Below are 15,763 nucleotides of genomic sequence, written 5' to 3' on the forward strand. Positions count from 1 at the left end.
TATATTTTATTTAATTTTATTTATCTATATATATTATAAAAGAGGAGTGTTATACATACAAGTCATTTTGGTTTACAAGTCTTACAAGTTGGGCCTAACACGCGCGTTACTCAACCATCTTTGCGTGTTTCATCTCCGTTTTCTTTTTCAAGTTTCTTATCAAATTTGTTTGGTCTCCTTCGTACGTTTTCTCTTTGTCTTCGATTTCCTTCTGTTTTTTTCGATTTTCATGGTTTCTGACATCAAATTTTGAAATTGTTTTAAAAATGATGGAACTTTAGAAATACACCCGAATAATTACAAAAATACACCCAAACGATTACAGAAATACATCCAAAGGATTACAGAAATACACCCAAACAGTTATAGAAATAAACCAAACGATTACAGAAATATACCCAAAGGATTACAGAAATACACCCAAAAGATTTAAGAAATACACCCAATATAGGGAGAGACAGTATATTTCTTCTTAAAATCTTTTAATGTTTTGCTGGTTAAGGATGAGGCACATGACATAGACAATCTAAAAAAAATCTAGAAGAACAGTAAAATACCTTGAATAATGTTTCTTCGTTTTTTCTGGTAATTTTGATGAAGGAGAAAGAGAAAACGAAAACAGGAGAAGAAATTTCAATAAAAAAGAAAGAGGAAGAGGTGGTGTTGATAATGACAATAAGGAGAGAGAAAAATTACAAAAAAAAAAGAAGAAGAGACACGGAAAAAGAAGAAAAAAAAGAAACACGAAAAAAAAAAAAAAGAGACACGGTGAAAATAGCGTGAATACAAAATAACTTGTATGACTTGTATAGAAAAACACTTGTATACGAAGAATTACTCATTATAATATTCAATTGGATGATGAGTTATTAAAAGACAGTTACAAAATACTAAATAAATTACAGTGTTAGTTTCAAAGATTTTAAGACTTTATTAAAATATTAATTTATGTGAAAAATTAATAGATAAGAGAGACAATTACTAAAAGAGAATCATTTTCGCGTAGGGAGAATGGGAATATTAATCGGAATAATGAAGTAAGATTCTTCCTTCTCCCTTTCTCTGCTCTTCTTCTTCTCTCGAATGCTCGAAAAGCGTTGAGTAAAAGCAAAACAACACAAAGGAAAACCATTTTCATTGCGTTTATTGGGGTTCCAAACTTACGCAGAAGAGAGAAACAGAGAAAGAGGGTTTCAGATTGTAATTTGATTGTGTTGTTGTTGCAGTTGTGAATTGCGATTGATTTGCATACAAACACGAATCGTACAGAACAGAAGAGGAATTTAGGTTTTGAAATGGGAGTGTTTTCGAATAAGATCGATAGAGAACAACTGAAACCCGGTGATCACATTTACTCATGGAGGCAAGCTTACATCTACGCACATCACGGTCTCTTTTTTTAGTTTCTTCATTAATTTGTCTTTACATAACCCGAATTCTACTTCCATTTCTGTTCCCTTTTGGTGTTTGGTACTTTGTTGTTGTTTTATATTATTCCCTTTCTGGTTTCGATGATGCATTTTATTTTTAATAATCATTCTATTATTGTATCAGAAAATCTCAATTTCATTTGGGCAACCTTTTTTTATTTCCCTAACTTTGGCTGTGAAATTATGGCACATGAGTATGTGCTTCATTGAGATCCAGCATGAAGCTTGGAGAGAAGTGAGATTATAAATAAATCAAATAATGAGAGGCACAAATGGATGATAATAGTTACTGTAGGTTTTGAATCTGTAAAGGTTTCCCTAAGTTTCAAAGTGACCTCTTTGTGTGGTACCGAAAATGTAGGTCACTGTCCTGTTTCTTTTGAGTAATTGACAATGTTTAGCATTGAATTGGTTTGGGGAGCATGTATATTACCCATGTCCTACAGTGTTGAGATTCAAAGTTTAAATCAAACTACTTTCAAAACTCATGAATGACATTGCCATGCGCAAATACTTAGCAGTTAGCATTATACGAATACCACATTATATTAGGTTATCAGTAAAAAAGATATTTCGAGGTTGGCTGATGCGGTGATGAATCATCAAATTTAGGTGAGAGAATTGAGTTTGTTTCTAATATCAGACATGCTAGTCTATGGACAAGTCTATCAAATGAGAATTCAGAAGTTCGCTTCCTCTCTCATCTATGTACACTCTTACTCTTTCCTGGTAGTATATCAGCTGCTCAACAAGAGGGATTCTTTCACTCCCACTTGATATCAATATCTACAACCCTCATGCATTTCCTGAGTTCATGTTTGCCTATTGTTTTCATGTATCAGAGATTAATATTAATGAGTCTGTGGATTGTTCATAGATTTGTTTTATGTGGAATTGCAAGCCATGAATGCCTACATGGCTCCTGTCCTCCTATGAAGCTAGAAGGAAATAACCGCTTTAACTGTAGGGAGAAATTAATGAAAATTCTGCTAACTTCGATGTTTGACTTGATTGTGCTGGTGCCCTTTCACTGTTATATTATGATGTAATTCAATGTTCTACATGACTACATCCAAAACTTTGTTCTTAGTAATCAATGTCACATCTTCTGGATGTTTTAAGGTATATACCAAATATTTGATGAATCTTTCAGTTTTTGCAATCTTAATGTGCTGTGTTGTTCTACAACACCAATGGAAATATATAACTAAATGGTATTAGGAGATTTAGCGCTTCTGCATGTGGTAAAAACTAATGGACTTAGAACCTATCGTTTCTTTTTAACTTGTCTATTATACTGAAATTGTCAATAGTTTTTTGTGCAAGATACCAGGAATATATGTCGGTGATGCAATGGTGACCCACTTCACCAGGGGAGCAGGACAAGAAATTGGGACAGGAACTGTTCTGGACCGTCTCCTCGTTAGTTCTTCTCCTGCTCGTGATCTTGACAATCCTTGCCCAAAGTGTGGTGACTTATCGAAGAATGAGGGTGTCATTTCGTCGTGTTTGGATTGTTTTCTTTATGGTGGTGAGCTATACCTCTTTGAATATGGTGTCTCAGCTGCTTTTTTTCTTGCCAAACCTCGAGGAGGTACCTGTACCCTTGCTGCTTCTGATCCACCTGAAGATGTCCTTCGCCGTGCTTCATTTCTTCTTGAAAAGGGATTTGGCGGTTATAACATTTTCAAGAATAACTGCGAAGACTTTGCAATTTACTGCAAAACCGGTCTGCTTGTGTTCACAAATCTCAGTGTAGGCCGGAGTGGACAGGCAGCATCTTACTTGGCTGCTGCTAGTGCTGTAGTTTCTACACCACTTCGTTTTATGACCACGAGTATGAGTGGTTTGGCCGCAGTTGGTTATGGCATGTACTGTGTTAGCCGATTGGTTTCTGATATCGGAGTACGTCGTGACGTATCTAAAGTTCCAGTGGAAACACTTGTGGCTTCTCATAGCTTAAGTGAGCCGGAGATGACAGGCAACATAAATGAACCAGAGAAGACAGCTGAGATGCCCAAGGACACAGCCAAGAACGATTAGCATTGGGTCAACAGAATTGCCTTATAGAATGTTATGCTTAATATATGTTGTCAATTCCTTAAACAATTGGAGTTCCATTACTGTCTGCTTGCCGATTTAATGTAAAGATGATCTTCACAGACCATTCTGTCATTTTGAATGTGATATATATCAAACATTATTGTCCATGTAGTAGTATAAGATGTTACGTTTACTTTTTACTAAATGGAGTTTTACAATTTTGTGGTAGATTCACCTGTTCTACATAAAGTCACATAAGATATATAAATACAAAAAAGTGATCTAGAAAGTTATGGAGAGCATGCCAAGCCAGAAGCCATATCCTGTCGATTATGACAGCCAACATGTGATTAACAACAATTCTAGTTCCCATATTAAAAAAAAAAAAATTCTAGCAAGGCCAAAATCTACACAACTAGGCTTCTTTACAAGGATTTTATTCTATCCAGTACTTTGATGTCTGCGGTTGATGTAAAAAAGTTATCAGAACATGCTTGGTAACCGAGCGAGTTAACATCACATATTAACGTTATGGTTAGTGGGTGTTTTGGATAGAAGTACAAAGATATGATACAAAAGCATATATGTGTGTCTTTTAATTTTCAGTATTTGAATAGATAGAAAATTGTACAAATTTTATCTCAGAACACATATTTTACTTATCACTATATCTATATTATGAATCCCATCATATAAATATATTTGTATCTTCCAATATTTCTATCCTCGAGCTTTTGTCAAATGGACTGAAAGAACATGATGACCACGGTGAACAGCGCTGATGAGGCAGATCTGGGAGCAGTGTGAAAGTCAGCTGCTGGTAGCGAAGGTGATTATGTCCGTACTGAGCTTGATGGCGTGGAGGGCAGGGAGGAGTGTGAAGTCCCTGATGCACCCGACGAGCAAAATCAAGCCGGAAAGAAAATTGGCGGAGGTGCGGAGAATTATTCAAACAGTATAACGGAGGAAAATATTTCACCAAGTGTAGTTAATGAGACCCACGCTAGTTTAGACGGGAGTGGTAAGTAGTATGTTGGCATATGTCTGATGAGGGGTGATGCAGTGCATGATTCAGATTTAGAAGATGAGAATACAATGGTGCAGGAAACTGGGTTGGATGATGAAGGGTTGTAAGGAACATGGAATATTCGAGGGACTCAGAGTAGGATGCAGACTGTGAAACTAATCAAGATGAGTACGGAGGAAGTTGGGATAAAGATATGGCTGAAAATAGGACTGCTTGGAATCTGACTATCGAATCAAGAGCTGTTTTATATGACGAGGATGAGGACATTATGACTATTCTCCAAACTCAAAATGAAGTATTGGCACAAAAAAGAAGGCAAGCAAAACAGAAAGAGAAAGTAAGAAGGAGCCGCCCCAAAAACCGAAATAAGGTGTATAATAAAGTTTTTAAATGATTTTAGTTTGTCTAATATGAGGGGTTTAGGGGGTGTTAGAAAAGTGAAAAATGGTAAAAATTTAAACGTAAAAATAATATGAATATGTTAGGATTGATAGAGACAAAGAAGGAGGTGATTACTAAATTTGATGTAGTGCAATTTTGGAGTAATGATGCGGGTTTAGAATTTGTGGGATCGGAAGGTGTGCTTCTGGAGGTTTATTAATAATGTGGGATGTTACGATGTTTAAGTTGAGTAATTGTTACAAAAGAGAGAGATTGTTGTGTATAGAAGGAAAATTGACAAACAATAATTTTTATTTGTGCGGTTTGCTTGGTATATGGTGTGCATACCAGGGAAGAAAAGCTTGCTGTGTGGGAATAGTTGAGTTTTTTATCGGGAATATGTCAAGTTCTTCTTTGCTACATGGGTGTCTTCAATGAGATTGTGCAGTTGGAAGAAAGGAAAGGCGCTAGTGTGTCAGCATTATGGAACTGGTGGATAAAGAGCTGAATGACTGTAAGTTTACGTGGTTCAAAGGTCAATCATGTAGTCGAATTGATAGAATGTTGGTGAGTTAGATTTTATTGTTATCATTTGGAGCACTTAATTGAAAAGGAATGACAAAATCTTCAGAAATCAAGAATAATGTATTGCAGGGATAGTCAACAAGTTGATTAAGAATTACAAAAAGTGGAGTGATATTTTAATCTTTTAGGTGTTGATGACTTTTGTCAAAGATAATTAGGAATTAGTTTATTTTATCTGTTTAGTATTTTTTCGTTGATACTCCACCTTGTGTTGAGCTTTTTGTTTTAAAAAAAATTTAAAAGTAATTTAATATTATCCACCATTATAAATAAAAAATTACTAATAAAAGTGATAACATATAAAGAAAATGTATGTGGCGAACTTTTAGGATATTATTGTTGTAAACAAATTTAAAAAAATAAGTAGTTAAATGATAATAAAATTAAAAACAAAAATAAAGAAATATTAATTTATAAAAATTTATTATATTGTGGTCTTTTTCTCACTCCACATCATCTTGATATTTCTATAATTCTATATTTATATGAAACCAGTTTTTTTTTATTAAAATGCAGAAAAAATTAGAGTTTGAGAAGATATTCATCATCTATTAGTATTTTGATAGGATTTAAAGTGATAATAACAATGAATTATTTTTGAAATGTTTATACAAATAGAATGAAAAAATTCTTCTTTATTTTAGTCACTTTATAAATCTTTTTGAAACCAACTTTTTTTTCTTTTGGCTTTTGAATAAAATAATTCTATATTAAGCAACTTAAGCTAATTTCATTTTTTTAAATATACTTTAAATAAGTCAAAGAATGGTTAATATGAAAAAGCAGTGTTTTGAAATAGCGTTATGTTGGTTTTTAACTTTTTATCCGCATAGGCGTAATTTCTTGTTTCCCTGGTAAACCAAACAAATTGCAAGTATGATATACTATCAAGCATTAACTAACTGTTTTACTATTTTCATCTCAAATGCATAAACAAAAAGGGTGAGGGCAAGATACAATTTGTCATAATTATGAATTTAACTCCCTAAACTTTTTAGTAAAACAAAAATGGTAGTTGCAAAAAATCGTAATTGACCATCCCTTTTATGGTTCATATCTTGTAAACAGGTACAATTCCAAGGAGATAGAAGCACTTTCTCATCACAATTGCTGTTGCTTCACATAGCAAAAGTCTACTATCTTCCTCAGGCGAACCAACAACCTGCCGATGACAATCGGTTTACTTAAATCGAGGAAAATGTTGTATATATATTTAAGCGTGGAACACCATGTCAACTCACCTCATCTAGATCAAGTTCCTCTAAAGTGAAGAAATTGATAAAGTAAAAAAGTATATGTCTAATCACTCTTAAATTAAGATAGTAGAGCGCACACATGATAGGAGTTACAAATTCAATAGTGATTAACCTCTCACTTCATCACTTTACCAATCTCCTTACTTTAGAGGATCTTTTTCCAACATGATGCTATAATTAACAGGTAGAATGGCAAATACTTTCTATGCATACTTCATCATGAATTGCATAAAAACTTAAATATACCTTCAGCTGATTGATTTAGAAATATACCTGACAATTAGAATAAAACTTTTTGGTGAATATTTCTGACAAATTATAAAGGTATTCACACAACACATTGGGCAATAAATTGGTGCATGCTTCCTCAACAACCTGAAAAATTAAAACAGTTCAAACATGCACATGAGCATAAGATTGTAGAGCTCCAGTAAAAAAGTTATGATTATAAATATTACTAGTACCATATTCATGTGTCGTACCTCAGAAAATTGTAGCAAATGAAGCCCCAGAGCGCGCTCATCTTCATGATCCAATGCAATTTTAGCATTCTGTCCCAAGGAATTGATAAACATAAAACAAATAGTAAGAATTATGGAGAATTCGATCTTTAGCTAACTGACTGTATATAAACGCCTAAAAAAATTGAATCGTATCAGTGTCGTATCATAACAGAGCAGTGCTTAATTGAATTGTACAATTTACATCATGGCAGAAAGCAAACCCTCGACACATGCAAAAACTCAACACATAATAACTAGAACAACTATTAGTGTTTTTATATTAACACAACACACTACATATTTAATAAACTGGTAAATATAAAGCCCAGGAAAAAAATAAACTTACTTTCTTTACTTCTTCTATGTCTTTTCCAGATTTCCGGATGATAGAACAGATCCTAGCATGTGCATACAGCAAATAAACTGCGGTATTACCCTGTTTCACAAGTTCAATAAGGTAAGTATAGATTGATTAGCTTTTGGAGGGAAGAAAGTGAAGTTGAACAGTTGCCAACAAGAGTTTCAAAAATATATAGGGTAGTATTTGGTTAGTAGGTGTGTCTACACAAGACAGAGACACGCTGACACACGTCCTCTGTTTGGTTGTTGAGACACACAATTTTGAAGGACACGCTGGTACACAGATTGACACAAATTACATGTATTCAGTGTACCTCTAATAACTTGAGACACAAATTAATATTGAGACTCTGATTATTTTGACAATTTTATCCTTGTTTTATTTCTATATTTTTATTTTTGTCCTCTCCTCTCATCAATCTCCAAATCTCTTCATCTCTTCTCCCCTCCCTTCTCCCAATTTCAACTTCCGTCTCTTCTCTCTTCATGGCCAACCAAGCAGAATCTCTTCTCCCCTCCCTTCTCCCAATTTCAACTTCTGTTTCTTCTCTCTTCATGGCCAACCAACCTCCTCCACTGAAGTGCCTCTGCCACTGCCACTGCCTCACTTCCTCCTCATACTCTCCAAATTGTTCTTTCTTCTTCCAAATCTCCAGATCTGCGACTTGTGTCTTCATCTCTGTTCATCCTTCTATTTGCCCTTTTAATAAAGTTCTATTTTTTCTTTGTTTTTTATTATTAATCTGTGCTATTTTTAGAAAAAAATAAAATTTATAGTCTGAATGCTATGGACAATTTCTTTCCGTTGGCTTCTACGCCGTTGAAATATCCCACCTTCCAATTAATTTTTTAATTTCTCAGCTGCAAAACTACGATATTCCATTCGTTCATCGTCGCTCTTCAACAACTTAAAATTGACACAAGGATTCAAAATGGGAATCATGCCAATTAATTACTTGCTGTTTAATTAGGAAGATATGTATTGAATTTGTTGTTGAAATTACTGAAATTTTTGTTATCTGGGTAATTTTTTGTTATGAATGGAGATGGAAGAAAAGAATCAGTGTAGCGGTTGATGCAAAAATATAGATAGCGGTGATGGTGATAAAGGTAGATGATGAGGGTATTATTGACTTTTTAAAATTTTATGTGTTTTATGTATGTTCTTTGCTAAACATAAATCATGTATACATGTATTTTGTGTCTATGTCTATATAGTCTATGTCTCTGTGTCCATGTCTCATGGTATACACTAAACAAACGGAGCCTAGGTGCTAGGACAACAACTCTTTCTTAATTTTTCAGACTCATTTCTAGCCATAACCCCACCACTGTCCTCATTTATAGCTCAAACTCTTGCCCTACCATAAACAACGGTCACTAGAAAAAAAAAAAGAAAGAAAATTTACTTAAATACCTTATCATTAAGCATCTGATCAAAGTTGAAGGTGTAGTTTGTTAGTCTGTTGTTCTTTAAGTCAGCATACCTGTAAAGACACAACAATATGGTGTTACAAGGCAACATCTCATTCAGAATTCCAGTTGCATAAGCTAAATATAACTGAAAAATTTGTCAAGTCAAAGCAGAACCATAACTGCAGAATAAAAATATAACAGCTAGTTTGGAAAAGCAAATTACATAAAGGCATCAACCTGATAAGATTTACTATTGTTGCAATTTATTTACCTAGCAGTAGGGGTGTTCAAAAAAACTGGTTTAACTAAACTAAACTGAAATTGTTTTAAATAAACCAGTTTTTTTCAAATAAAAAACTCAAATGAAACTATAATTTTTATAAAAACCAGTTTTTATGGTTTAGGTGGTTTTAAACCAAATAAAATTGATTTTATTCAAACTCCAAAATTAGTTTTTAGTTTTTAGTTTTTACATACTCTCCCCCTCCTCTCGCTTTCTCTCCCTCTCCCCTTCCCTTTTCCTCTCTCCCCCCACCTCTCTCTCTCCCCCCCCTCCCCCCACCTCTCTCTCTCCCTTCTCTCCCTTCTCTCTCTCCTTCCCCTCCTCTCTCTCCCTTCTCTCTGTCTCTACCTCTTTCTATTCCTTCTCTCTCTTTCTCTCCTCCCTCTCTCTCTTTCTCTCTCTCTCTCTCCCTCAGAGGAACAGAGAAAGGAGAGAAAGAGAAAGGGGAGAGAGGGGAAGAGAAAGAAGATGAGAGAGAGGGAGAGAAAGGGAGAAGAGAGGGAGAGAGGATGGGGAGAGAGGAGAGAAAGAGCAAGAGAGAAGAGGGGGAGAGAGAGGAAGAGAGAGAGAGGAGGGGAAGAGAGGGGAGGGGGAGAAAGAGGTAGAGAGAGAGAGAAGGGAGAGAGGAGAGGGATAGAGGGGAAGAGAGAGAAGAGGGAGAGAGGAGAGAGGGGCAGAGAGAAGGGCGAGAGAGAGAGAGAGAGGGGATGTAAAACCTAATTTTTTGTATGTTAAAACTAGTTTTAGCCTATAAACTAGATTAAACTGGTTTTTTTCAATTAAAACTGGTGGATTGTATTATAAACTGGTTTAAAACCAGTTTCTTATGTGACAAAGCAGTTTGGTTCAGTGCAGTTTCAGTTTAGTTTATGAAAAAACTGAACCATGAACACCCCTACCTAGCAGTTAGCATTAATAAGCAAAAACCTCATAGAATTAGCAAAAGATTTTAAGCAAACCACATATAACAATTTCAAAAATTCCGTCATGGGACTTCGCTAGCAAATACATCTTTCTCCAAATTAAAACAAAAGTATGGTATAAACTACACCATTGTATACATCATGTTTATTTGAAATAGAAGGGGAATAATTAGTGTGAGATAAGCTTACTTAACAGCACCATAGCCCACTGCCTCTGATGTTTTCTCAACCTCCTCCTCAGGCCACTCTTTAGCCGTATCTGAAAGATTCCAAGACATAGGGTTTGGAAAGTTAAAGCTGGTGCATGAAATCTGACCCAATGGGAATAAAATAAAGGAATGCATTCACAGATCTTAAGCAGAAATACATGCCACAGACGCTTGCGTGTGGATAAGGAAGAAGTCAAAATTGCACAATGGGTACTTTACCACGTTCAAGAAGGGCAGTTTTACTGCGATTCTTGGCTTCGTCAAGCAAATCAACCAATCTAACCACTTCAGTGTTGCGAGTCCGAAATCGTTTTCCATCTTCCCCAAGAACAAGGCCGAAACCTACATGAGTAGCTTTTGGGTATAAACTATCATCAGCTGGCAGCCAACCAGCACGCTTAGCAGCCTGAAATGGAAATTGAAGCAGATGTCTTACATTTTCACTCATTGCCATGAAAAATTATTCTTTCATTTTAAAAATTGATTTCAAAAATAATAAAACAAAGTCAAAGAGGACACTGAGGTTGGAAATGGTTAGGATGAAATCGTCCAGACAAATACTCTTTAAATAAAGAACAATGACTTGCTGCCAGCAAAAACAAGTAGAAAGGGTTCTGGTATTAACAATAAGATCAAGGAACTACAAGATACCATGAACATCATTAATTGTAACATACCTTGAAAACCATATCAAAGTGTTGCTGCTGCCCAACATCTGTGACGTATATAATCCATTCAGCCTTCTCTTCATTTATCCGATACCTACATGGTTCAAGTAACAGAGACAACCAAAATGGAATAGGTTCCCCCAGTCAATATATTTCCAATTCTGCTCAGGGATAAAAATGCAGATAGAAGTAGATTTCCAAAATTTATATGAAACATCCAAGATATAAATAATAACTAAAGTTGAAATAGTATTTGCTAATAAAATTTGACCACTCAAGAGTAGCAACTATCAAATTCTCAAAAATATGTCCAAACAACTAAGGACAGTAAACAGACCAAAGTGCTGAAAGATCAGTTGAAGCATAGTTGTAGCCACCGTCACTCTTCACAACAATAAGCGGTATGTTTACATCCTTAAGAAATATCACCCGAGCACCCTCACTATCTTCAATCATTCCTTTTTTATTCAGTTCCTCCAAAACCCCAGGGATATATGGATTATAGAAGCTCTCTCCCTGTGACCAAATACATCATTCAGTACAACATAAAAAAGTCACATTTACTGATGCAGGTAAAAAACCTTTATTTACCTAAAATAAACTCAATATATTACTGGTTCATTGCAATAATTTATGCAGCAACTAATGGCATTATGACAGTTAACTGAAGACTAACTCAGGTCATAAACATTGCTCTGTCAGCTACAATATTAAGGATTTTCACTGGAAATGCTAAAGCTTGTAAACCAATCAACCAAAGAGGAATTCTATTTCATACAAAAACCTTATTTCAATTTTACTTGAGAATATAATTCCAACAGAAAACACCAAAGTTACCAAGCATCTTATGGGCAAGAGAAAAGCTGAGCAGGTACCCAATGCCAATTTGGAAAAAGTTAAAATAAAACTCAAAACTGTCGGTCATAATAGAACAAGAGCAAAGATAGAAGTTAATGGATAAAGAAATAGCAGATCCAGACAGAACTTTAACTGACATCATGAATTGAATAAAAAGCATACCACCTACAAAAATTTCTAACATACCCAATAAATAATAAGCCACGATACACCATAAAATTATCTGTAGCTCTATGATGCCTTGGGGTATTCAATTTGGAGGCAGAAAAGATTAGATATCATTGGTTAACAAAGTAACTAAAAGAGGAACCTAGAATCTTTACCTTTTCCTCCAAGTGAACTCCAAGGCGTTCATAGACTCTGTGGAATTCGGTTCTACTTATTTCACAAATTTGTTTCCATGCGTCGCGATACCTGGTTTCTCCACCCTGAAATAAAAAATTTTACATGCATAAAATTCAAAAGCAGGTTCCACAACATCTCATGAACATAGAACACAGGAAAAATCAAGATACAATTTACCTGAAGCCGGACAACAGCCTGTTGAGCCCTTTGCTTAAATTCGGGATCACTGTCAAATCTCACTTTGGATGCTTTATAGAATGTCTGAACGAAATTCACCAGATAAGATTAATTTTAGAATCACTGATAATAATCCATTTTTCTCGTGAAACAAAATAAGTAAATTTAAATAAATAAAATCATCAACTATATATGTGAGACAGAATAACAAAGATAAAACAAGCAACACTCAATGAGAATATTATCCCTCAAGACCAATAAACATTATCATTTCCATGTTGAAGGGGTAATCTGCAGTAATTGATAAAGAGAAATGTTAATGATTGAACATGACCCAAGCGATTGCCTCACCCTTGACCTTCTTTCTATTTTGAAGTTATCCATGAAAAAAGGTGACAATAGAATTATAAAATTGAGTCCTCAAACATCATATACCTATTTGCCACACCCCATGCAAAGATAACTAATCACTTTTATTTAAGGCCTTTGTCCATGGAAGTTCAATAGCAATTGTGGCAAACTAACTCTTACATAACCTGGGAAAGCATAGGTTCCTTTTACTTCCACACAAAAATTAACAAATTAGAATGATATGCAGGAAAATAAAATAAAATCAAATAAAATCTGAATGAAGAAATACCAACAAAAAACAAAAAACCTACATGAAAACAAATGGTATAAAGTTCAGTTTAATATATTTACTAACCTGAAGATCTCCAATGGCTGCTTCGTTGACATCCTCTGGGTTTGGAAATTTTTCAAAGAGGAATTCAATCAGCATTCCGAACTGCAAAACAAATGTTTAGACTTTGAGCCATTTGGTGATGTAATGTAATATTATTCTAGCAAATATGTCATATGGATATCCCTATAACAAATCAATGTACACTGCTAATTCAGCTAAAAGATGAAATAGTCAAATAGCTCCACAACAAAGAAGAATAACAGAGATCGCACAAAATACCTTATTTCTCCTAAGCTAACTCTTAAAGTTTATTGATCATGAAGGGTATATCTAGGAAAGCAACTTAAAACAGTCATGGTTCTAAATATAATTACTAATTGGTTACCAAGCCACCAAGTAACTGCTAATGAACCAAAGCTAGTCAAGTTAAATGATTTCCCAGAGCCATTATTAAAATGAGAGGGGAAAAAAAGCTTGATAACATATAGCAAAGATTTAATCACAAATAAACATGCACTAGTTTCAATTTGATGACACAAGAAAACAACAACTTTGCAAATTAAATCTACCTGTGTTCCCCAATCACCAACATGATTTCGTCGAAGAACATCCACATGTGAAAATTCAAGCATACGGGCCAATGTGTCCCCAATAATGGTAGATCTCAGGTGACCAACATGCATTTCCTTTGCAATATTGGGTGAGGAAAAATCAACCACAGCCCTCTTTAGTGGAAGCCTTGGCGCCCATGTATCAATACCATCAATTAACATCCGTTGTAATCTCTGCAGGATAAGTTGTTTCCTGTTAATTACTATATAATTCTTGAATAAGATACCCAAACAAAGTGAAATATTATCTTTCTAGTATAGAAACTTCCAGACCGAAAAACCTCTCCCAGAACCCATGGAAAACAGGGGGGTGTAAGGAGACTCGGGCACAAGATGAATACTTCTTTTAAACTAGAAGGTTGAAAATGCAGTCACCTGTGCTATCCAATTCCTTGACAAGACAACATTCACAAATCCAGGACCAGCTACAGAGCACGACTCTATAATATCAGATGGGGGTAGATTCTTCATGATTGCCTACAAAGATTATCATTTCACTCGAGCAAATCAAGATCTTAATCCAAAATAAATAATTCGTATGAGAATTTTAAAAGAAATACACATTGGCAGAGCATGAAGAAGTATAGGAAATTTCCCTTATCATACCTGCCCAACAGATGGGGGACCCTTAAATTCTGCTTGTTTTCCTTTTATCTTAGACCATATACCCATTGCATTGTTACTACAAAGGAAAAAACTAATTGGTTAGCTTTCTTAGAAAGAAAAAATGTCCTGAAGACATTAATTTACAAGTCTTCTGCTGATATTTACAATGCCAATTACAGCCTCATGGTATATGTTGGCCAACGAGAAAAATTATTTAACTTACCACTGGTAATCACCAAATTTAACCCCAGATTTTGCAGCGCAAGGTTCAACTAATGGCGCTACATCTGGCTCGCTTGGCACAGTTGTCCTCAGAGATACCTCAAACAGCAGCGCCAACTGCCTTTTAACGCTGCCAACATTTTCCGCATCCTGGATCCAATCATAGGAGCATAGTCTTTGATCACTCTCTATTACAAAGAGCATCTTAGGATATTCTGTGATGCTACACTAACCCATTTTCTTATGGTGCATGAATTTTGCCTCTCAAGAAATGTGTTACAAATTAGCAAAGGAAAACAAACCACTTGCTTAAAACAAGTAGGTTTTCTTATTTGATGAAATGAGAATTCAATTAACTTACAACTGCCATAGTTGACAACGATTCTGCTTTAGTTGCTGTTATAGAAAATCTACGCGATGCAAGCTTCAATAAACCTGTCTACACAACAGCAACAACATTCAAACAAAATTGTCTCGTGTTATTGACACAGGACCTAACTATAATATTTTTTATACTAAAAGGAAGCAATCTTATACCATCATGGCAGAAAATATAACTTGTCACATTAAAGACCCTAATAGCAAAATGAAGCACTTCCTAAACCAACCTATAATATAGTGACAGAATTCAAGCTGTACTATAATCATCATAACATTACCTAAAATAACATAATAAAATAATATCCTTGACATCCAAAATATAAAAATGCTGCATTAAAAAAATGTCACAGAAAAATAAAAAAGGTAATTCAAGTATGCAAACCCTTTGGCCCCTCAAAAAGCTTAAAGATACATTTTTTGCACATCACATGACTGAGGAACAAAGAAAAAGACAAAAATTAGTGCTAATAATACAGGATTATGAAAGTGCGGATAAGGTAGAGACTTGGGAGCAAAAAATGTGGAGACCTAATCAGATTCACATTCAGTGTTTCGTGAACTGAAGTAAACTATATCTATATGGGAAGAAGCATAACAATGGAAATGAAGAAAGCAATACAAGAAAAGACATTGAAATAAAGAATTGAAGAGAGAGAAAGAGAAGGGGAGCTGACCAGAGGGAGAAGAAGGAACAGAGAGAGGAGAGAAGCGATGGAGGGAAAGAAGAGGAGATGGAGAAAACGGCGCAACAAAGGTTAAGCACCCTAACATCTTACTTCTTCTTCAGCTTCTAT

General features: G+C 34.9%; 2 protein-coding genes across 8 annotated transcripts; one reads left to right on the forward strand and one right to left on the reverse strand.

Annotated features, from left to right (window-relative positions):
• Positions 972–3,697, forward strand: LOC107609226. 6 transcript variants are annotated; one of them, XM_016311103.2, is made up of 2 exons: positions 972–1,389; positions 2,764–3,673. In XM_016311103.2, the coding sequence occupies exons 1-2, from the start codon at positions 1,296–1,298 to the stop codon at positions 3,471–3,473; spliced, it is 804 nt and encodes a 267-aa protein (XP_016166589.1). In that variant the 5' UTR covers positions 972–1,295; the 3' UTR covers positions 3,474–3,673. The 6 variants fall into 6 exon arrangements, with proteins under 6 accessions (XP_016166589.1, XP_020963060.1, XP_020963061.1 ...); XM_021107401.1 differs by having other exon boundaries at positions 975–1,363; positions 2,744–3,697; XM_021107402.1 differs by having other exon boundaries at positions 976–1,389; positions 2,744–3,697.
• Positions 6,335–15,763, reverse strand: LOC107609144 (arginine--tRNA ligase, chloroplastic/mitochondrial). Of its 2 annotated transcripts, none has more exons than XM_016310990.2 (18): positions 15,644–15,763; positions 14,950–15,023; positions 14,590–14,738; positions 14,367–14,442; positions 14,136–14,237; positions 13,719–13,934; positions 13,171–13,251; positions 12,465–12,548; positions 12,266–12,370; positions 11,422–11,600; positions 11,094–11,178; positions 10,636–10,822; positions 10,397–10,466; positions 9,003–9,072; positions 7,572–7,661; positions 7,205–7,273; positions 6,996–7,097; positions 6,335–6,628 (listed from the first exon to the last, which is right to left on the reverse strand). In XM_016310990.2, exons 1-18 carry the CDS (start codon positions 15,738–15,740, stop codon positions 6,518–6,520), a joined length of 1,947 nt encoding a protein of 648 aa, XP_016166476.1. In that variant the 5' UTR covers positions 15,741–15,763; the 3' UTR covers positions 6,335–6,517. The 2 variants fall into 2 exon arrangements, with proteins under 2 accessions (XP_016166476.1, XP_016166477.1); XM_016310991.2 differs by having other exon boundaries at positions 14,950–15,027.

This window comes from Arachis ipaensis, chromosome B07, assembly GCF_000816755.2.
Source record: "Arachis ipaensis cultivar K30076 chromosome B07, Araip1.1, whole genome shotgun sequence".
Taxonomy (NCBI): Eukaryota; Viridiplantae; Streptophyta; class Magnoliopsida; order Fabales; family Fabaceae; genus Arachis; species Arachis ipaensis.

Bases quoted from the DNA above. Each gene is read 5' to 3' on its own strand.
- LOC107609226 (XM_016311103.2), top strand. From the start codon at position 1,296: ATGGGAGTGTTTTCGAATAAGATCGATAGAGAACAACTGAAACCCGGT. The intron at 1,390-2,763 runs GTCTCTTTTTTT...GCAAGATACCAG, and splicing joins TTACATCTACGCACATCACG to GAATATATGTCGGTGATGCA.
- LOC107609144 (XM_016310990.2), bottom strand. From the start codon at position 15,740: ATGTTAGGGTGCTTAACCTTTGTTGCGCCGTTTTCTCCATCTCCTCTT. The intron at 12,371-12,464 runs GTAAATTGTATC...TTTTTATTTCAG, and splicing joins AGGCTGTTGTCCGGCTTCAG to GGTGGAGAAACCAGGTATCG. The intron at 10,467-10,635 runs GTAAAGTACCCA...GGAATCTTTCAG, and splicing joins AACTGCCCTTCTTGAACGTG to ATACGGCTAAAGAGTGGCCT.